Here is a 23,640-nt window from a genome sequence, read left to right as displayed (position 1 = left end):
TAGATGATTATTGTAAAAGATGCAAACAATAAACAACTGTGTAAAATAAAAAGGAAAGTTCTCTCATCCATCATTCCTCTAGACTTTTTTTTCATGAAATTGCATGAACATACATATATTTTAAGGTTGTTAGCTTTATGCTTTCTTCTTAAATGGAATCATGACTTTACATATTATTTTGTGACCTGCTTTTCTTATTTTACTGTGTGCAGTTGCTGCACAGTTTTCCATAGTACACATGGATGTACCATAATGATTTAACTCTTATTCTGCTGATGAATATTGAGGTGGTTTCCAGTTTACTTGATGGTGTTTTAAATAGCACTGCACTGAGATTTATGCACTCTAGTGCATATTAGATTCCCAGGTTCTGGGATAGATTCCCAGAAATGGAATTGTTCAGTCAAAGGGGACATTTATTTTGACAGTTTAAATGCTACAGGAATACCCTCATAATAGACTGTATTTATATTCCCACCAACAGTGATTGAAATGCCTGTTTTCCATACTCTCACCAACATTGGTTATTACTAGACTTTTTAATTTTTGTCACTCCGATGAGTAAACATGCTATCTCATTATCATTTTAGTTTTCATTCCCCTGATAATTAGTGAAGTTGAACATCTTGCTATTTATTGGCCACTTAACGTTTTTCTGCGGATTGCCCAAGGATACTCATTGCCAATTTTCAATTGAAATGATTTCATTTTTCTTACTTATTTGTAGATCTTTATTCTATACATTGGTTTTTCTTTATGTTACAGATATTTTCTCCCTACCTGTCACTTTTTAAAAATTATTGTTGCAAATGGTGTCTTTCACCACATAGTAAGCCTTTCGTATTTATATGTTCGAATTTGTGTCTTTTTTTTTTTTTTTTTTTTAATGCAGTACAGTGTAGTGGTTTCCTGTCTTTAAAATGGGGTAGTAATAATGTCTACCTTACAGGATTGTTGTGAAAAACAAATGAGATATCACAGTAAAGCATTTAGAATAATGCCTGGCACAAAGTACGTACTCAATAAAAAGTAACTGTTATTTCTTCTGGTCTTGTACCTTATTTAAGAAGGTCTTCTGTGCCTTAAAATTATAAAGATATGTCACCACAGAAAAATTAACAGCATAGGCAACTGGCAGAGTATTGTCAGAGCATGGAGTGTAGTTGAGGGAGGGACGGTTGGTTTTTCCTTCATATGGACGCACAGGCAGTATCCCAGAGAGCTTTGCTATGTTCAAGAGTTCTAACTTTATCCTGGAAGCAGAGAAAAATCCTTGACAAATTATAAGCATGAACTAGTTGTATAAAGATTCCCACACTTCTCAAATTATTATGGAAGGAGAAGATTGTATAGTGAATAGTAGGGTACTACTTGGGAGGAGGAAAATATTACCTCCTCACCTCACTACAAAGGGAATTCCAAATGGCTTAAAAAGTTAATTGAAGACAATAAAATAACCAAAACTAAAAGAGATTAGAAGTGTGAATTTATTAAATCATTGGATAAAGAAGAACTTTCTAAGCTTCTAAGCAGTGAGGAAGAAATCATAGAGGAAAATATATATAAATTTGTCTACATAAAAATCAAAACTAATACATAAATCTTAAAAATCATATTAAGACTCACTGTTGGTGAAGGTCCACCTGTTGATGGGAGTATGAATTAGTACAACTTCTAGAGGCCAAATGGCAGTCATATAAAAAGTTTTTCAAATGTGCATGTCTTTCATCTAGTTATTCAACCAACAGTAATTTATCTTAGTGAAATACTTAAGTATGAATGTAAAGAATTAACTAAGGATTTTCACCCGATTTGCTTATAATATGAAAAATTAGAAAAAGCCTCAGTGTCCAACAATATAGGATAGTTAAATTATGCCCATACAATAGAATATGTATAGCCATTTTAAATGGCATCATGATAAAATGTGTATTAATGCAGAAGTAATATTTTCATATTTTAATGAAAAACTAGTTTACAAAAGAATATGTGCAATGTATGGTCCAATTTTTCTTAAAAATGTATGTAAAGTAGAAACACAAAGTAGAGAAATAAAGAAAAAAAGAATAAAGAAAGAAAATGTAAAAATGCTTAGCTCTAGTGGTATGATTATGTGTTATTTTTAATTCTCTGAATTTCCTATTATTTTTTTTACAATGAACCTGCATTATTTGTGTAATAAGGGAAATACAAGGTTTTTAAATCATGACATTTAAAGACAAAACAAGAGAATGTTAATTATATTAGCAACAAAAGTATCAGACAAAAGGCTAATATTTCCACTATTTAAAGAGTTCTAGAAATCTTTTTTTTAAAAGACTAAGATCCAAATAGATAAATGAACAAAGAGCACAACTAGTTTTCAAAAGAGAAAATATAGATGGATGATAAATATAGAAATATATTCAAGGTCATGAGTTATCAAAGAAATGCAAATTAAATCAGTGAGACACAAGTTTTCTCTTCACAGCTTAGTAAAAATTTAAAAATACGTAGTAATGAGGTTGTGGGTGTGATGAATGAGACTTGCACTGTTGGACACTATAGTTTAAAACTTGGTATAATTTCTTTGGAAAGCTTTAAAATACTCAAAAATTTCACCTCTAGGCATCTGTCCTAAGAAATAATCAGAAATGCCAAAAACATGTTGGGAATAAAGATGTTCATTGAAGCATCATTTCTGAGTGACAAATGTGAAGTGACTTAAATGTTCATTAATAGGGAATAGTTATGTAAATTTGTGGTGTAACCATATTTCAGAATGATATGCAGCTTTTAATGTTTAGGTTTATGATGTTAAGTTTAAAAAACATAAGATTTTAGAAATAATATCTCAACTATTTTAAACTAAGGAAAATAATGTCAAAATATTAGCAGTAGTTTCAGCTAGTGGGTAAAATTTTGACTGATTCTTTTTTGTACTGTGTGTATTCATTTTGTATAGTGAATTTTCTCATACCAGAAAAATCAAGATATGGTATTTAAAAGAAAATGATGATCATCCTCATGGAATTATGGAAGGTGAAATCTGGGTGTGCCTGAGATTAGAGAAAGGGCAACAAGTCCAGAAGCTACAGCAGTGGTCTGTTCACAGATGATAATACTTGAATTTAGGAAAAATGGCATTGAAGATAGAAAGATGTGGTCCAAATCCTGGAGAGATTTAGCAATTAGAGTCAACTTGGTTTGGTGAGTCGTGGGATTGGGAGGCGTGATAGATGGTGGCACAATTCACTGAGATGAGAACTAAGGGAAAAGCAGTTTAAGGAAATGAGTTCAGTTTGGCTATGTTGAGTTTGTGATCAGGGTTCAGGTAAACAGTGGGAACTTTTGAGTGCTTTGATCTGGAAGTCAGGAATAGGTCTGTCTAGTTACGAAGATTTGGGAGTCATTATCAGCACACACATTCAAGTTCTGGCCTTGAATGACATAAAGCTCAGGTACTATGTCTTTAACAGATGGTCCTATTTCCTTTAGAACACCTACTGGAAGCTAATTAAAAATTCTGGTAGTATAGTTCCTGTTTAAGGTTAGAAAACTACATGTGATAGTATGAGTATACTTATAGTGGCTTTCTTTAGAAACAGAGGAAAAGGGGTGATAATAACTGCCCTTTAGTACCTTTGTAGTACACATGACTTGGGGGGCACTTTAATAATACATTTTTTTAACTTGTACAACGTACAACTCATTTAGACCTTTGTCATGAATACGTTAACTTGTATTTTTGTATATAGCTAGAATTTCCCTCTATTTGAGAAGATTGAGGGTATTTTTATTTGGATTTTTTAAGGGGGATGTTAGATTGTATTCTAAAATCAATATAGTCTTATAAACCTTTTTGAGTACATACCTAAACAGATTTTTAATACTGATTCTTGTAATTTGCATTTGTGCTACCGAACTCTTCCATCCGATCATCTAAGTTGGTTATTTTAGCTGATATGGTTTCTAATTAAGTCTGTGTGGTTGAGAGAGCTCCCTGTGGCATGTCTGCTTCAGCATTTAATTGCTCCATGGACTCCAAATTAAATTCTGTAGTATTTCATTTTGGTCTGCTGATGAAGCAAAGATCTTTTCAGCATGACCCGAGAAATGTGGTGCTTGTGATAGCTCAAAGGACCAGCATCACAATTTTAGTTAGGATGGTTTGACTTCTAGATTGACTTTTTTATCTTTTGAAAATAAAGTTTAAACTGTTATCACAGAGTTAAATGAGAGACTGGCAGACACATAATAGGCTCTCAATAAGTGTTTTAGAATAAATAAAACAAAATTGCTGGCATTGACATTGTATTGCACCAAGTTATTTTGTTTTAGAAATAACAAATTCTTGGGAGTTTTTAGGTTGACTTTGAATGAAAAGTACCAGGAAACAAATATGATAATGGGCTGTTAGGGATGCTGTTAGGGATGCTGTTTGTGCATTGGGGTCACAGGTAGGATTAAGAAACTTCTAAGATCCCTTCTAACTCTATGTTACCTCATTTGACCATTTTGGTTCTTGAGTCAGTAGAGAAAATGGGTATTTTCACAAATACTTGGATATGTTAGTTCTTTACTGCGAAATAATCCACATAGTCATAAGACAGAGGGCAAGATCTAATAATGAAGAATTTTAAGCACTAGTCTGGTCACATGTCTTTCCAATGCTGTTCAGAATTCTATCTGCCTATCACTTCATTTCTTGGTGCCCTGATTTAGTTGTACAGAATCAGAATTTAGAGTTCTAATGGACAAGAATGAACAGAGTCAGGCATTAGACTGTGAGACTCAAGAAGGGAATGTATGGCAAGCACTGATTTATCATTAGGTACTGACTACTTGCTTACGGTGATGTTGAGACATAACATCAAAACAGATAAAACAAGAGAATGGTATAGATGTATTGTTCATCACAGGTTCACACCTAGAAAATTCCAATAAAATAAATTCTCAAACAGTCCTAATAAGTCACTAAGAATTACTAAATTGAAGACAAGTGAGTCAGTGTGAGACAAGTGAACTTTGTTGTCATGGCCATTTCTTTTCAAAATTCTTAGTTATGTTCTTGTAAAATTCAAATGAAGAATTCCGCTTCTGGCAAGACTAGATAGCATGAATTTAAAATGGATTAAAGACTTAAATGTAAGATCTGAAACCATAGAATTCCTAGAAGAAAATATAGGAAGAAACTTTACAGACATTACCTGGAGTAAGATTTTTACTGATACATCCCCTCAGGCAAGGGAAGTAAGAGAAAAAATAAACATGTGGGATTACATCAAGCTAAAAAGCTTTTTCATAGCAAAGGAGAAACCATCAATAAAACAAAAAGGGATCTTACTGAATGGGAGAAGATATTTGCCAATGATATATCCAATAAGGGGTTAATATCCAAAATTTATTAAAAAAACTCACTCAACTCCAAAAAACAACCCAATTAAAAAATGGGCAGAGGACATGAAGAGACATTTTTCTAAGAAGGACATACAGATGGCAAATAGACATATGAAAAAATGCTCAATCTCACTAACCATCAGAGAAATGCAAATAAAAACCACAATGAGATATCACCTCACCCCAGTCAGAATGGCTATCATCAATAAATCAACAAACAACAAGTGCTGGCGAGGCTGTGGATAAAAGGGAACCCTTGTGCACTGTTGGTGGGATTGAAGATTGGTGCAGCCACTATGGAAAACAGTAGGGAGGTATCTCAAAGATCTGAAAATGGGGGGCCGGCCCGGTGGCTCAGGCGGTTGGAGCTCCTGTGCTCCTAACTCCGAAGTCTGCCAGTTCGATTCCCACATGGGCCAGTGGGCTCTCAACCACAGGTTGCTGGTTCAATTCCTCGAGTCCTGCAAGTGATGGTGGGCTGCGCCCCCTGCAACTAGCAACAGCAACTGAACCTGGAACTGAGCTGCGCCCTCCACAACTAAGGTTGAAAGGACAACAAATTGACTTGGAAAATTCCTGTTCCCCTTCCCCAATAATAAAAAAAAAAAAAATCTGAAAATGGAACTACCTTATGACCCAGCAATTCCACTCCTAGGTATCTATCTGGAGAAATCCAAAACTCTAATTCAAAATGATTTATGCACCCATATGTTTATTGCAGCACTATACACAATAGCCAAGACATGGAAACAACAGAAATGCCCATCAGTAGACGACTGGATTAAGAAACTGTGGTACATTTATACAGTGGAGTATTACTCAGCCATAAAGAAGAATGAAATCTTACCATTTGCAACAATATGGATGGACCTAGAGAACATTATGTTAAGTGAAATAAGTCTGACAGAGAAAGACAAATACTGTGTGATCTCACTTGTCTGTGGAATCTAAAAAAAATAATAAATGAATGAACTAATCAGAAACAGTCGCAGAGACCTAGAGGGAAAACAGGGTTGCTAGATGGGAGGAGGGGTGGGGATAAGGGGGAAGGTGAGGGGATTAGAAAGTATAGTCGGTAACCACAAGATTGCCATGGGGACACAAAAGTCAATTTGGGGAATGTAATCAATAATGTTATAAAGATTTTGTAGGGTATCTGATAGATACTTGTCTCATTAGGGAGACCACCTCGGGGATGATGTAGATGCCTAATCACTGCACTGTACACCTGAAGCTGAAGCTGAACAATAATGAATGTCAACTACAAGTTTTTATATATATATATATGTGTGTATATATATATATATATATATGTATATATATATATTTACAAGAAGCAGAGTACAGTTTTAGGAATAGAGACAGTGGAAATGTAATCGCTGTGTGTGATTTCAGAGGGGTAGTGGATGGGAGGAGGAGGGTTGTCACTGTGTGAGGGATATAAATGATAAATGTCTAACTATTACATTGCTTTGTGCACCTGAAACTAATAAAAAAAAGTTAAAAAAAAGAAAAGAAAAAAAGACTCGATAGCATGAGTAACTCTCCAATTGGAAAAGAGCTAAAAGCTTGGGTAAAATATGACCAAATGATCTTTATAAATCACTCCTGAAATGACACAGATAGAAAGAATCCAAAGAAGTTTTTTTTAAAAATTGAAAGCAGGAAGTCTAGAAGATAAGCATTCATCATAGCATTCCCACTGAGGCTATCTACTGAACTGTGATTTACTGCTGTTACTGCTGCGTGGAGATGCAGAAAAAGTCTAGCATCTCCCATTTCCCCAAGATGGAAGGTCTAATAAGATCCCTTTGTTGCACAAAGCAGGCATCCCAGAGCTGTACTATCAGCATAAGGATGAAGAAGAAATAAACTCACTGCACAAAAGAAGGCAATGAGGAAAATCGCCTCTTCTAGTCTCAGCATTAATGGGTAAAAGCGATTCTCACCCTTGAAAATTTATAACCAGGAGCTAGCCCTCACATGGGGTTCGTCTAACTATGTTCTTGATGTCGTAATACAAATTTTAATTTCATTAAATTTCGACCCCTGAGCATTAGTCTTTCTAATATTCTCTGTGCCAAAATGGGAAGTATGCATAAAGCACTTACAAAGCGTTGCAAAGAACAAAATTATTCAAGAAAAAACACTCGTGATTATTTCACTTGTAATCACTTCCCTCCCCCCAGCACCATTTTTACTTAAAGAAATGAGTAACAGTGAAACTGATGTAACTTTACTACTAACAGTTGTCACCCCAATAAACTTTAATTTAAAAAAAATAACAAGAAAACTGGTTATTCACACTTCGGTATTTATTTGACAAACATTTTCTTGAAACTAAAGAAAGTAAGCCTACTACTTAAAAGTAAGTGACTGAAATTATTTGTTGCTAATGATAAAATTAAAACTTTTAAGAGAAAATTAGAATTTTGAAAAACATGTACTCACTACCTTAAGCATGCCTTTACCCAGTGCTTTGAGGAATACCTGGAGAAGGCAGTGCGTTAGACTGCAGAAGGATCTTGTTCTGCAGGGATAAACAGTGTGTGAGTAGGGCTGCGAGCGGCTGCCCTTCTAATGGCCTTGTCTGTCATCCTTCCTGCCTCCTCTCTGGGGAGGTGTTCACAGCACCCTCCACCATCTCCTTCAGCCCTCTGCCTCACCAGTTCTGTCCTGCCCTGACCCCAGGAAGAACCCAGCTGCCCCAAGGGTACAGCACTGGAAGTGATCATAGCTCATTCTGGCAAAGCCCAGCCAAGTCAGGGCCCATCCTAGTTTCTGACTCTAGGTGGGCTGCAGAAGGGGCCTGGGTGAATAGGGACCTTTTTTTTATTTTTATTTCTGTTAATTTTAATGGGAAAGTTTATGATACATTTCTTTCCAACCTGTGATACCTAAATTTTCACATTGCTAACTGCAAAATGAAGTTATATATAAGCAATAGACAACAATACTTGAAAATGTGAGTATGGTTTATACATCGAAATATAATAAAGATTTATTAAGCAGGAGTTTTCTGATGGAATAGGTAGTGATATAAACAAATGTGGTTATTTTGGTATTGTACAATGAAATGTGACAACATTTAGAATATCTGTATAATTCGAAGAATCAGTATTTTCCAAAAACTAAAGTATGTGATGTTACAAGATTGTACGTACATTAGTAAAAAATTCATTCAACATGCATGATAAGCAATGGAGTTTAACAGTATTTGAAAAGTTTATTGATACGATTTCAGATTCCACATTACTCTTAACCTTTAAGAAACTACCACTTGTGGACTTTTGGTATATTATCAAAGAAGACCCAAAATTACCTGAAAAGATCATTAAAATACTTTTATCTTTTCCAGCTGCATATTTATATGAAGCTGGATTTTCTTCATATACTTCATCCAAAACAACATATCACAGAGATTGAATATGGGAGTAGATATGATAATCCAGCTGTCTGTTAAACCAGACATTAAAGAGATTTTAGAGAGACATAAAGACGTTAAAGAGATTTGTAAAACAGTAACACTTTTCTCATTAAAGTATTTTGTAGGGCTTGCCTGGTGGCTCAGGCGGTTAGAGCTCCAGGCTCCTAACTCCGAAGGCTGCCGGTTTGATTCCCACATGGGCCAGTTCAATTCCTCGAGTCCCACAAGGGATGGTGGGCTACCCCCCCCCCCCCCCGCCCCACAACTAAGATTGAACACGGCACCTTGAGCTGAGCTACCTCCTGGATGGCTCAGTTGTTGGTTGGAGTGCCAGCTCTCAACCACAAGGTTGCCAGTTCGATTCCTCGAGTCCCACAAGGGATGGTGGGCAACACTCCCTGCAGCTAAGATTGAACATGTCACCTCAAGCTGAGCTGCCGCTGAGCTCCTGGATGGCTCAGTTGGTTGGAGCGCATCCTCTCAACAACAAGGTTGCCTGTTTCGACTCCCGCAAGGGATGGTGGGCTGCGCCCCCTGCAACTAGCAACGGCACCTTGAGCTGAGCTGAGCTGCGCCCTCCACAACTAAGACTGAAAGGACAACAACTTGACTTGGAAAAAGAAGTCCTGGAAGTACACACTGTTCCCCAATGAAGTTCTGTTCCCCTTCCCCAATAAAAAATAAATAAAAAAATATTTTGTAGAGAGAGTATACAGAAAGCAATAGGCCCAAATGGGTTCACAGATAAATTCTACCAAACATTTAAAGAAGAAATTATACCAGTTCTCTACAATCTCTTTCAGAGGATAGAAGCAGAGGGAATACTTCCTAATTCATTCTATGAAGCCAGCATTAACCTATATGAAAACCAAACAACAACATTATAAGGAAACTACAGACCAATACCTCTCATAATATAGATGCAAAACTTCTCAACAGATTAGCAAATTGAATCCAAAAAATATGAAAAGAATTACATACTAAAATAAAATGGGATTTATCCCAGGGATGCAAGGCTGGTTCAGTATTTGAAGATCAGTATAATAACATCACATGAACAGACTGAAAAAAAAAAAAAAAATCACATGATTATATCAATAGATGCAGATAAAGCATTTGACAAAATCCAACACCCATTAATGATAAAACAAAAAAACCCAACAAACCTCTCATCCAGTTAGGAATACAGGGGAAGTGCCTCAACTTGATAAGAATATCTGCAAAACCCCCATAGTTAACATCCTACTTAATGGTGAGAAATTCAAAACTTTCCCACTAAGATCAGGTACCAGACGAGGAGGTCCGTCCTCACTACTCCTTTTCAGCATTGTACTAAAAGTCCTTGCTGATGTAATAAAGACAAGAAAAGGAGATGAAAAGTATACAGATTGGGAAGGAATGCATGAAAAATTGCCTTTGTTTACAGAATACGTGATCATTTATGTAGAAAATTCAAAAGAATTAATGTGAAACTTCTGGAATTAATAAATTATTATAAGGCAGGTTTGCAGGATACAAGGTTTCCATAGAGAAGTCAATTGCTTTCCTATACACCATCAATGAGCAAGTGGAATTTGAAATTAAAAACACAATTCCATTTATATTAGCACACCCAAAAATGAAAATACTTAGGTATAAATCTAACAAACTATGTATAAGATCTGTATGAGGAATACTATAAAACTCTGATAATGAAGTCAAAGAACTAAATGGAGAGATATTCCATGTTCATGGCTATGAAGATTCAATATTGTCAGGATGTCAGTTCATCCCAACTTGATCTATAGATTCCATGCGATCCCAACAAAAATCTCAGCAAGTGATTTAATGGATATTGACAAATTGATTCTAAAGTTTATATGGAAAGGCAAAAGACCCAGAATAACCAACACAATACTGAAGAATAAGAACAATGGTTAGGGTCCGGCCTGGTGGCTCAGGCGGTTGGAGCTCCGTGCTCCTAACTCCGAAGGCTGACGGTTCGATTCCCACATGGGCCAGTGGGCTCTCAACCACAAGGTTGACGGTTCAACTCCTCGAGTCCCACAAGGGATGGTGGGCTCCGCCCCCTGCAACTAAGATTGAACATGGCACCTGGACCTGGAGCTGAGCTGTGCCCTCCACAACTAAGATTGAAAGGGTAACAACTTGACTTGGGAAAAAAGAAAGTCCTGGAAGTACACACTGTTCCCCAATAAAGTCCTGTTAAAAACAAAAAAGAAGAACAATGGTTGGACGACTGATACCACCTGACATCAAACTAACTTAAAGCTACAGTCCAATACAGTATGGTATTTATGAAAGGACAATGAGATCAATGGAACAGAATAGAGAGCCCAGCAATAGACCCCAATAAATATAGGCAACTTACCTTTGACAAAGGAGCAAAGGCAATACAATTGGTCAAAGATAATTTCTTCAATAAATGGTGCTGGACCAACTGGACATCCTCAAAAAAAATGAATCGAGAAATATACCTTACACTCTTGACAAAAATTAAAATGAATAATAGCCCTAAATGTAAAATGCAAAACTATAAATCTCCTAGAAGACAACACAGGAGAAAACCTAGATGACCTTTGGTGTGGTCATGCCTTTTTAGCTACACCACCAAAGGCATGATCCATAATAGAAATAGTGGATAAGCTGGATTTCATTAAAATTAAAAACTGCTGTGCAAAAAACAATTTTAAGAGAATGAGAAGAAATTTATAAAAGATACATCTGATAATTCCTGAATATACAAAGAACTCTTAAAGCTCAACGGCAAGAAAACAAATTGATTTAAAAAATGGGACAAAAATCCTTAAGAGCTACCTCATCCAAGAAGATATACAAATGGCAGTATTTGGGGAATTACTTCAAAATCCCTAAAGCAGAAGTTCTTAAACTTCGGTGTTTATTACACAACAAAAATAAAACTAGGGAGCTTAGATGCTATATCCCACCCCTAGAGATCCTAAATTAGTAAAACTAGAGATAGGCCCTGTATTTCTAAAAATATTAAGTACTTCCCATCCCCATTACCTGGCTGACCGTTACCCATTTAAAGAGGACTATAGGACACAAATGATATGCTCATATAGCAATGCAATCAGTTATTTCATTCTTCTTTTTAGAACTGTTGATAGCAATGACATCCAACTTGGGTGGGTAAAGATTTAGACTCAATGGTTATAAAAAGTGAAGAATCATGGCGCTGGGGTTAGAGTTGTGAAAGATCCTCATATTTTTCTCATTACTATTCTTTTTCAGGTATACTTTTATGAAATAGCTAATTTTAAGGAGGAAAACAGTGTCTTTAGCTGGGTGAAGGGCTAGTAAAAACATCATTCAGACCCCTTTTCCCAAGGACACAGATATTAGTGAGATTCTGTGTTAATATTAGCTATGGATATTGTAGACTCAAAAGAGCTCTCTGTTCTGCTCACCTGCCCAGACCTTATAAAGGGCTGTTTTCATTATTGCTGAGCAAGGTACTGCTTTTAATTAAGTAGTATAGCTAATTGTGTTTAGAATTTAGTGGCTTTATTTCCTGTTGTTTCAGAGACACCAGTTTACCAAATACTTAAAAATTCCCTTAGTTAAGCAGAAAACCTTTTTAATTTTTTTATCTGAAAAATAAAATTGACAAAATGTTCATCAGAACTCTAGATTTTGCAGGACTCATCCTTAAACTGGGCTTTCAAAATTATGCTCATTCCATATTTTTTTAATTTTTTATAGTTTGATTATTTGGTTATAAAATTAAATAATTACTATTAAGGGATCAATGTCATACTTAGTAAAACAGATTTATTTAACAAAGTCTGAAAATAATATGTGGCACTTTGTCATGCTTTCAAAACAGAGGCTTTAAGTCCTATATTATATGTAGAAGTTGTTAGCTATTCTAAAGGTATAATATGAGATTACTGTTCATATCGGTGTAATAAATTGATACTTCCTGATGTAGTTTTCATTTTGCACATTGTGAGAACCTTGGACCTTAATCTTATTCTTTGATTGACAGCGACCAGGGAAAGAACACTTGTATTGTTTGGGATAGTCACATCTGTTCAACTTGATTCAATTGTGGGTATTTGCATATTCTTAAGTATTTCTTCTGAGAGGGCTTAAATCCTTCTCAAGTGCTTGATGCATTTTTGAAATTCATTCATAAGGTATCTACACGCACTAATAATTGCATATAATATTGCTGTGCATAACCTGACAGATAAAACTACATTTTAAAACAAGATATTCTTTCTTTAGGGGTGCCTACATATTTTTACTTGTTCTGCTGGTAGAAATGTCAAAATTTTTTAAAAGGCTGTTTTAGTGTTTTTTTGATTAAGTTAGTATGTCCTAACTTTAGACAAGTTTGTCAATCATAGGACAAATAAAGATTTATTAAACAATAATTCAAAGGTTAATGGTAGTTTCTCCTGCCTTGGTTGGAAAACCAAGTAATTTTATAGAAAACTATTGTAGAGCTTGAATGGATTTGTTTAGGCTTATTTTATAGAAAAGGTTACTGAGGCTCAAGTTTACTGACTTACTCGAGGTCGTGTAGCTTGGAAGTTAGGCCTTGTTTTAGGTCTGGACTCTCAGACCAGTAAACCTTAAGGAATGCTGGTATATGCCTTCTGGTTTATATTAATGATGGTATATGACCTCTGATTTACATTATTTATAAATTACCCTACATCTAAAATTTCCCCTTGCCGTTAGAACACATAGTCAGGGATTGTGTCTTTTTCATCATTATATCTCTCCAGAATTGACACCGTATCTTATACATAGGTAATGCCCAATCATTAGTTTGCTGTCCTTTTATTCTTCTTCTAGTCTATTATTCTGTAAAGGATAATTTTGAAACCAAGTAGCTTATTAATGGAATGTTAAACGTCTTCGATAGCAGATAGGATTCATTTTGTGTTCCATTTCTGATGAATTGGCAATGGCTGTGTGGAGAAGAATTTTGAGATCTGCTGGGGTTGGTTAGCAGTGTCTGCCATAGGATCTGAGAAACCAACTGTTTCTTCCTTGATATATGTGATCTTAGGGAAGAAAGAAAACTATAGACTGGAATAATCAGAAGTGGCCCTGGGAAGAAATAAGGCTCAAATTATAAGATAGATAGAATTCAAATACTTCAGGGAAAAACGAGGTAGAATGCCCCCAAGGCTGGAGGAGTTCTATAAAAAGTTGTTGGTAGTCAGAAAGGTTTAATGTAACTTAATACAATATTTGCATTATAATATAAATAGGTTACATTAAATATAATCAAAGGAAGGAAAATGATTATTCAGAGCTTTGGTACCTAGCCATATACTTTCTCCAGGAACCCTGGAGACTTTCTGTCCTAGTTTGCATTCCTTGCTTTTCCTTTCCTGAGTTATGTAGGGTTGTTCAAGTCTTCCCCATTTCTGCCTGGGCCAGCTCTCGCCAATTTTATATCTGCCTTACCTAATTATATAAAAGGTGTGATATAACCTCATCACAATTTCTTTTCATTATGTGTTACAGGAATTCATTGGAGAAGGAAGTCTCAATTGTTATTTAATCATCTTATTAAAATAGTATTTTAAAATATTTGGCTATAAAGAACATCAAATTACATAATAATTTTTTATCTTCCAGGAATCCCCTTCTGGTCGAAGAAAAGCTCTTGCTACTAGCAGCATCAACATGAAACAGTATGCAAGCCCTATGCCAACTCAGACTGATGTCAAGTTAAAATTCAAGCCATTGTCTAAAAAAGTTGTGTCTGCCACTCTCCAGTTTTCATTATCTTGCATTTTCCTTCGGGAAGGAAAAGCCACGTAAGTTTCTTTGGTAAAATAAGTTGCTTCAGAGTGTGTTTTAAAACACTGTAGGTAAATAGTTTGTGACTCAGTAGACTGGCAGCGGTTGAGAACATCCTACCACATACCAATCATTCTTGCCAGTCTTTTTACAGAGGCTGAATTAAATGAACTCCTTGTTATTTATAACCTCTTTGACTCTAGAGAATGAACTCTATAAAAGTGATCACAGCAAATTTGAAATTTAAAATTGTATGTTATAAGATATCATACAGGTTTGTTTTACGTTTCAGTGTCTTCAGTGTAAAGTGGTTGTACTCTGAAATACAGACGATTCAATTTGTTAGAGCTGCTTGATGCAGCTGAGGCATTAGAGGAACCCAAAATGAAAAGTTTAGGATAAGAGGGATGAAAGAACTAAAAGAACTTTTGCCAATTCATGTTCTTTGGTTCAGCCTTCCAAAAATTGTATAGCAAAGTACAGTTAGATACACTTTGTTATAATCACTACCCTTTTCATAAATCACTGAATAGGCATTGCAGAAAGATAATTTCTACACCTAGTTCTGGTCTCCTAAAAGAGTACAATTATAACGGGATAAAATGAGATGTGGACATACCTAGAACAGGTGAAAAAGGAAAGCTAACATTGACCCTGGTTGTAGCATACAGTCAAGTCAAGGGTAAGTGCATGTTTTGAGTATATATATAGTGAAAGCGTTAGTACCTATGTGGAGTGGAAGATTCAAAGAGAGGAGAAATGCAAATTCTATGCTATGGTGAGGGGAAGAAGGCAGCTATGAACATTTCAATCCAATTTGAGTCACAGTTCTGAATGTATTTGACCTAATGGAATGTGCTTACTATAATTGGCCATGTGTACTTGACTGATTAGAGTGGATTCTGTGCGTCAGTCAAAACGAGATGTTTGGCACTCATCTACAGGGCAGCAATGATTTGGAAGATACCGTAACAGTAAGCCTCTTCTCTGGAAAGTTGGCTTCTAAGTGAGTGTGATAGGAGACCGTGCAGAATGGAAGTAATTAGTCTTTCATCTCAGGACCTTAAGTTGTAGACTTAAATATTGAGAAATTAAAAATAAAGACCTTACCCTGAAGTTCAAGCCAAAAAGAAAAGAAAGGAAACAGAGGAAGAAGAGAGAAAACAAAATCAGAGAAGATCCTTTGAAGGTGGACTCTTTTCCACGGGGTAGAAGCAGTAAGAACCATTCACAGGAATATGAGGGAGAGGAAATTCAGTCAAACCAAATATTTCAATTTGAGTGAAGAATTCTCTCAGAACACCTCAAACTTTCTTTCTACCTCCTTGTTCCTTGCCTTTTTACCTTTTCTCAAGAAAAATTTTCAGGGTTAAAATATGAGGAAATTAAAGAGGTAAAATTAAGCAAGTTAACGTTTTAAGAATAATGTTATATCTTGAAATTATCCCCCATTGACAGGTGAGCAATTTGTAAGGTATTCATATATGGTAACACAACTTTTTTTGTTCATGTAGACTTTGTGTCACTAACTTATTTTAAAAAGAGGAAATGATTTTAACTCTAAGCTTATATGAGATAAAATGCAAAAAATTTCAAAACCAGTTTAGTCTGCAAAGTCATACCATGTTTAAAAGATAAGTGAACATTAACAAGCTTTACTTTACAAAAGAAGCAGTGTTTTGTTTTGTTTTTTATTGTGCTAAGAACATGAAAAACAGTGTTTTAACTTGACTTTCTGTGTTTTGGGGTAGTATACCAGATTGAAATTTAGTTTGCAAATAACATGTTAGAAATAGGTTTCATTCACTGTAGTTTGTTTGAAATTTAAAGTGTAAATGATAGATCAAGAAAACTTTAATTATTTGATGTTTAGAGTATTTAATGTAAACTTTATTAATTTATATTTAAAATACTTCAAGATAAAAACATCTTTACATTTTATCAAATATATGGCATTTAACTTATAATCAACCCAGGCCATTTTTCATCTTGTAATTCTTAAAAAGGCTATTTATTTATTTTAAGATGCTTCTTCTATTATAATACTTCTTATCCTGTTATCCACAAAAACCAAAAGGATTCATGGACTTCAGATTAAGAATTTCTGTTCCAATTCCTTATAAAAGTTTGAATATTTTAAACTCTAGATCTCACCTGATTTGCAAACCGTTTCAGTTTTAAGAAACAAAATTTTGTTTCTGGACTTCATGATTAAGAAACCATACTTTAATCCAATGAAGAAAATTTTAGTCTTCCATAGGTCTGCAGCAAAGTTATAGTAACTCCCGACCAGTTAGTTTTTAATCCTGTTTGCTTTTTATTAATTAAACATAACATTTAAAAATTAAGAAATATGAGTATTTAGATTTGTCAGTAGTATTGTAGAAGTGTTTAAAAAGACAACATATAGAAAGAAGGACTATATTAATATTTTTTTTTAAGAAGCAATCCTTTTTCAAGCAATGTAATTTAATGAACTGTGTTGTAAATCATCGATGTAGGGATGAAGACATGCAAAGTTTGGCTAGTTTGATGAGTATGAAGCAGGCTGACATTGGCAATTTAGATGACTTTGAAGAAGATAATGAAGAAGATGATGAGAACCGAGTGAACCAAGAGGAAAAGGCAGCAAAAATCACAGGTTGGTTTTATTAGCATTAACTTAAAAGATTTTCTGTTTTTCTAAAGTTGAAAAACTCATTCTTGTTTCCAGGAAAAAACAATTCCACTAACAAGGTATTTTTTCTTCCTTAAGCCTTTCTAATGTAATATGCTATTTAGCCCTCTGAAAAGTTTGTTATCTAATGTGCAATAACAGATTTTAGCAACTTAAGATCAAGTCCAAGGTTAATCAAGAAAACATAAAACTTTACTGGAACTACTGATTATAGTATAAAGTAGCCTAAGTTTGTTCATGCATATTTTGTCAACGTATGAATGAATCCTCTATAAGGAAAGATCTGCCTTAAGGGTGAAATGAGAAGCGTTAATTCGCTACCTTCTCCTAGCTCATGGACATTTTATCTTATATATAAAAGCTCCCATGCAATTATTCCTTATGGCTGGTTTGATCATAATACTAAAATGTGTAGTGGTAGAACCTCTTTGTAGTAATTGGTCAATAAATAATTATTGACAATCTGGCTATACTTAAGAAATTGATGTTATACTTTTATTATCAAAGTGAAAATCAAGCACAAAAAATATATATTCCTTTCAGCTTATTGCTCTAAATATGGATTGATATTCCTTGACTTCTATCATCTATTTACCTCTTACTGGTTTTCCAAATTTCTTGGGCACTTTGGCATGCGTCTCTTGACTCTACTTCAACTCTTACTAACATATGGGGATTTCAATTGATTATTTGAATGACCCATTTAACTCCCTAGCCAAAAACTTCCCTGACTTGCTCAACTTCAGTGACCTTCACCTCCACTCTACTTCAAGAAATCTGTTATAGAGGATTGATCAAACTTGTGTGTAAAGATAGATGTTTTGTCCTGTGTGAATTTTATAAACTATTATTTTCTAATTTATATTTGCCATTTTGATTTCTTATTTAACCCAAGGGTATTTAGGAGAGTTTTATTGTAGGTTCTGTTTATTTACTTCTAGTTTAATTTCAACCATATAAGATTCTGAAGCCTGTCAGATTTCAATTTTTTAAAAAAAATATGCTTGAGGGTTTTGTGTGTGTGTGTGTGTGTGTGTGTGTGTGTGTGTGTGTGTGTGTGTTTTGTAGTCTGGATATATATGATCTATTTTTGTAAATTTTCCATAAATATCTTTTTTACATGTATATTCTGTTTGTTAGATTCAGCATATAGCTATTAGACTAAACTTCAAATTTATATTATTTATTTAGATTCTTGTTCTTTTTGTATAGTTTATAAAAAACAGAGAACTTCAATGTTAAATTATTTAGTTCATAAGATTTTATTCTCTTATAGCTTCATTGTGGATTGTAATTTGATCACTTTGCCCCACTTAATGCCTCTTGCCTTGAAATTTTGCCTGATGTGGATATTTGTAACCCATGCTTTATTTTATTTTATTTTCTTGGTGTATTTATCACTTTATTTTTGACCTATCTGTATTAAGCACTTTACTTATGATTAATATTTGGTTGATCAACCTTATAGTCTTTGCCCTTTAATAGTTATATTTCTTGATAACTGACATACTTAATTTCACTTACATTACTTTATTTACATTTTATTTTGGAAATTTTCTTTTTTTTCTTTTACACCCACACCTTACATTTTGCCATTTTCCAATGTTCTTTAAGTATTTTTTAATAGAGTAATTTGAAAGTTAAACATACTATTTTCATTTTAGAATAGCATCCTCTAAAATAAGCCAGATGGATCAATGAATAAACCTGTATTTCTCTACTAACATTAAAAATAAAACATAATGGTGTTGACTCACCTCATGTAAGATATGAGAGATTCTGTATGATTCTCTCTTTATTTGAACCCCTCCTTCTAACCCCTCTTGGCTATTATTTTTATTTCAATTACATTTTGTTTTGTTTTTTCCAATAATAAATGCTGACATTTGCATTACGTTTATAATGATGTCAGCAACAATTATACAATACTTTTTTAAATGCCATGTTCTTCCTGTCCTTGAGTTTTTAGTTTTATTTGGCTAGCTGAAGTACTTCAAGAAGGTAAGTCAGTGTTCTTCCCCTACGAATGACCTTCTACCTGTCCTTCAAATTTTAATTCTGTTGCCACCTACTCTGAGAAGCCTTTCATGCCTACTCCCTCTTAAATTGACCACTCCATTCTTTATGCTACTACTATACCATTTACAAATGCAGGCATTTTCTTACAGCATGAGTTTTTATATTCCAGTGGGATTTAATTTGATCTTTTAGTTAGAGGATACAGTTTCTTCTTTGTAGATGGCTTTTAGTTAAAACTAAATCTCAATTAGACACTAGTACCATAAGTAGGAAAAAAAAAAAGTACATTTTCATAGCTGTTTTGAGCAATGTTGTACTGTTTTGATCACTGCAATGGGAAAAAAGGTAATAACATGTCACAAGTTCTGTGCTAGTATTGAAAGGAAAAGAAAGGACGTTATTTTTTAGTAAAATACAGATTTAATGAAGGCATTCAATAATAATTAGATTTTATAGCTAAACCATTCTCTTGGGCTGGTATAACAAAATATAATAGATTGGGTAGCTGATAAACAACAGAAATTTATTTCTCTCAGTTCTGGAGGCTGGAAGTCTGGGATCAGGGCGCCAGCATGACCAGGTGAGGCCGCGCTGGGTCATAGGCTTCTCATTGTATTCCTCATGTGGTGGAAGGGGCAAGGGGGCAAGGGGGCAAGGGAGCTCTTTTGGACCTTTTCTATAAGGATATTAATCCCATTCATGAGGGTTCCACTCATGGTCTAATCATCTCCTAAGGGCCCCATCTCCTAATCTGTCACATTAGGAATTAGGATTTCAACATATAAATTTTGAGGATACACAAATATTCATACTATAGCAACTGTTACTGCTTAAAGACACACACATATACCTTATTTTCTAAAATTTCTGCCAGAGAGTAACTTTCTTTTAGATAGCCTAAAATACTTCTACCCTAATTGAAGAAATTGTTTTAATGCAACTTGTGATGATCCCAAGTTTCTTTAGAATGCTACTATTATTTATATACATACTATTTATATATAATATACATATTATATATGTATACATATACATATATATGTATGTATATATGTGTATGTATATATGTATGTATGCATGTATTTTCCCCATTTTATGAAATTCCTTCACAGTAGAGATAGAGACTATGTATGTTCTAATCATTTTTTCATCCCTAGCTTCTAGCACATTATCTGGAACATATTGAGAATTTAGTGTATGTTAACTGAAAGGCCATGAATGAATAGAGCTTCTCTCTCCTATTGCAGCCCATATTGATCATTCTGGCTTATTATCTTATTGAATTCATTTTGACAATTAATCATGTACTACCTTATATAGGGTAGGTGGTCCCATTTTATGGAAGGAATATGATCTGGAGGAGACACGTAATTCAAACTGTAAATAATTCAAGACTAGTTTTCCAAAAGTAATGAATGTAAAATATGTGTGCTGAGGGAGCAGAGGTAGGTGGGGACCACGGGTAATGATTAGATACATGTCTAAGTCAATAAATCTACAATCGTTATAACATATTTTTGCTTTGATGGATTTTTTTCTTAGCATTTTCTATTACATATGCAGAGTACAGTCACTTAAATTAATAGCACAGCATGTTATGGCAGTTGTTTGGCTTCCTTAGTTGCATTTTTTTAGCACATGTAAATTCCATTCCAAAGTTATTAACTTTCAGGAATTTTTTAGCAGCAGCACTACCACTCTAAAAATGTTTGGGTAAAGTAGTTTTAAGATAATAAAATATATTAAAATTTAATAGCAGTAATGTTAAAATAGTAGTTTAAGAGTAAGTAAAATGAATATTTTATAAGCATGGTATGAATAAAGTATGGTGGGTATTTTTCTTTACCAGCTAAAGTGGCAATAACTTAAGCACAGCTTATGTTCACTCTTCCTTGCAGCTTTGAAATTGTTGACATGAATTTCATAGATGAATCATTTAAAATTTTGCCTATATTATATCTGTGTATTGTAATATAAATGAATAAAATGTAATAACATTATTCTATAAAATTATATGGGTATATTATTCCCAAACTAAGCTGCAAACTTCTTGAAGGAACAATCTGTTAAAATTGTTTTGTGCATATCTTAAATTGATACCTAGAGGCTATTCATTTAGTCAGTGCTTTCTTATAGAATATTGCTGTAAATCAATAGTAATTAACAAAATATATCTTCTGAAATTACAGTCTTTCTAGAAGATAAAAGTAAATTAATGGTGTCTATGCTTGGACTGATAAAAAATCCCTACCCTTTTCTGTCTGAGACAGAATTCACTGCTCACGGGAAACATATTTTGGGAGTGGCTCATAGGCAGGAACCTTTTATTTATTGATGCTACATGTATAGATGCATTCTACAGAGGTGCAGCACCAGTGAATGTGGAGGGGAATTTTGAATTGCAGTTGGAAAAATCATTGAAATGTAATGGGAGTGATAGACCTTAAAGTTGGAGAAACAAAGCCATTTAATGAAAAGTGTTTACTGCAGCCGGTATTTGAAATTATATATGGTTTCAAAATAATCAGTTCCTCCATTTATATGGCAACCTCACAGTCCAGTGCTTGAACCAATATTTATTTGGTAATATGACCGTCTTTGGTATTCATGTTGTATTTTTGAATACATACCAGCAGGAAGGAAAAAAGAAAGACTCCTGCATAAATGATAAAGTCTTATTGAATACAGCTCAGAAAATCAGATTTAACTGAAGCAGTTTATAGCAAAACATTATTGGGAAACCAGACATTATTAGACACCTGAATGGCCCTTGGTATACGTACAGTTGTTGCAAAGATTGCAAAGAATTCTTCTTAGGGTTAACCAGACATTCAGACTCACATGACCTGAATAGGCCAAACTTAGCATTAGATTCACTTAGAAGGACATTGGCCAGGAACCAGCATGTCAGGAGAGCATTCGTCTTTCACTGGAGTCCTTATAGTATCCAGGTGCTATTCTTTGACTTCTACCCCCAAATTACCACTTAGATACAAGGGGACAAGATCCACATAGTTGATAGCAGGGATTACTTTAGAATCTTTATGCTGCAGAAGAGCTGTTATCTTTTGTAAAAGTTTGGTAGATATAATTTCCTGTAAGGGACAAGCCCAGTTATAAGAGTCTCAACAATCAGAGAATCTCGAGCTATGGTCTCCCATCAAGTATATAGTCCACTCACAGCCCTCTCATTTAGATGCAATTTATAAGTCAGGATTCATTTTTACCATAAGCAATGTTGCCTGGTGTTTGTTAATCCTTTTCCTATAGCTGGTAAAGTTAATTTTGGAAGAGGAAGAGAGAGTGACATATTGGCTACCTCCAAGGAACATAATTTTACAGTACAGGTGGTAGTAGAGGAGATAACAGTTCATATTTGAGGAGCGAGAGTTGATTATGGTGTTACTCAGCCCTCTGAGATTAAATGTCATACTTGCCAAGGCTGTGAATGGGGATAAGTAGGTCTCCCTCCTTTGATTAGAAGGTTCCTTAAAATAAACTTGGGAGTCTGGTCAGAGTTTTGCTTCTGGTTTTTACTAGGGCATCAAGGACACAGGACACAAGATCAATATAGAAACATCTGTATTTTATATATGAGCAGCTACATTTGGAAAATGAAATTAGCATAATTCCATTTATAATAGAGGCTAAAAATAGCATAGACTACTTAGAAATAAATTTAACAAAAGATGTGGAAAAAGCTCTACACTGAAAACTATAGTACGTTACTGAAGGTAATTAAAGATCTTAATAAATGGAGAGAAAATGTTTGTTCAGAGATTAGAAGACTCCATATTGTTAAGATGTCACTTCTCCCCCAAATCAGTCTATAGATTCAACACAATGCCATTCATAATCCTACCTGGCTTTTTTAAAAAATAGAAATTGAAAAGCTGATTCTAAAATGTATTTGGAATTGTGAAGGACCTGAATAACTGAAACAAGCTTGAAAAAGAACAGAATTGTTATATTAAAGTAATAGTATCTTACATCAGGATTTACTGTAAAGCTATAATAATCACAATAGTGTGTATTGGCATATGACAGAGCAATGGAACAAAACAGAGGGTCCTGAAAAACCCAAACTTACTTGGTTAATTAATTTTTAATAAAGGTGTAGCATAATTCAGTGAAGAAAGAAAACTCTTTTCAACATATGATGCTGAAACACCCAGATGGCCATAAGGAAAAAATGAGCCTCGATTCCTACCTTTCAGCATACACATACATTAACTCAAGGTAGATTATAATCCTAAATATAAAAGCTAAAATTGAAAAAATGAAAAAAGAGTATGTGACCTGAGAGTAGGCAAAGGGTTCTCACATTACACAAGATACAGGAAGTAAT

The 23,640-nt window shown here is 34.3% G+C and overlaps 1 protein-coding gene across 10 annotated transcripts in view; it reads left to right on the top strand.

Annotated features, from left to right (window-relative positions):
• The window catches only part of EHBP1 (EH domain binding protein 1), a 299,763-nt gene that overhangs the window by 90,108 nt on the left and 186,015 nt on the right, over positions 1-23,640 (top strand). For all 10 annotated transcript variants that reach the window (XM_074332041.2, XM_074332040.2, XM_019717739.3 and 7 more), the window contains exons 6-7: positions 14,432-14,613; positions 17,098-17,237. In XM_074332041.2, coding sequence (XP_074188142.1) covers positions 14,432-14,613; positions 17,098-17,237 — 322 coding nt within the window. The remainder of the gene's footprint in view (positions 1-14,431; positions 14,614-17,097; positions 17,238-23,640) is intronic.

This window comes from Rhinolophus sinicus, chromosome 2, assembly GCF_057876585.1.
Source record: "Rhinolophus sinicus isolate RSI-liver-muscle chromosome 2, RSI-T2T, whole genome shotgun sequence".
Classification (NCBI taxonomy): Eukaryota; Metazoa; Chordata; class Mammalia; order Chiroptera; family Rhinolophidae; genus Rhinolophus; species Rhinolophus sinicus.
This window is presented reverse-complemented; position numbering and strand designations above follow the sequence as displayed.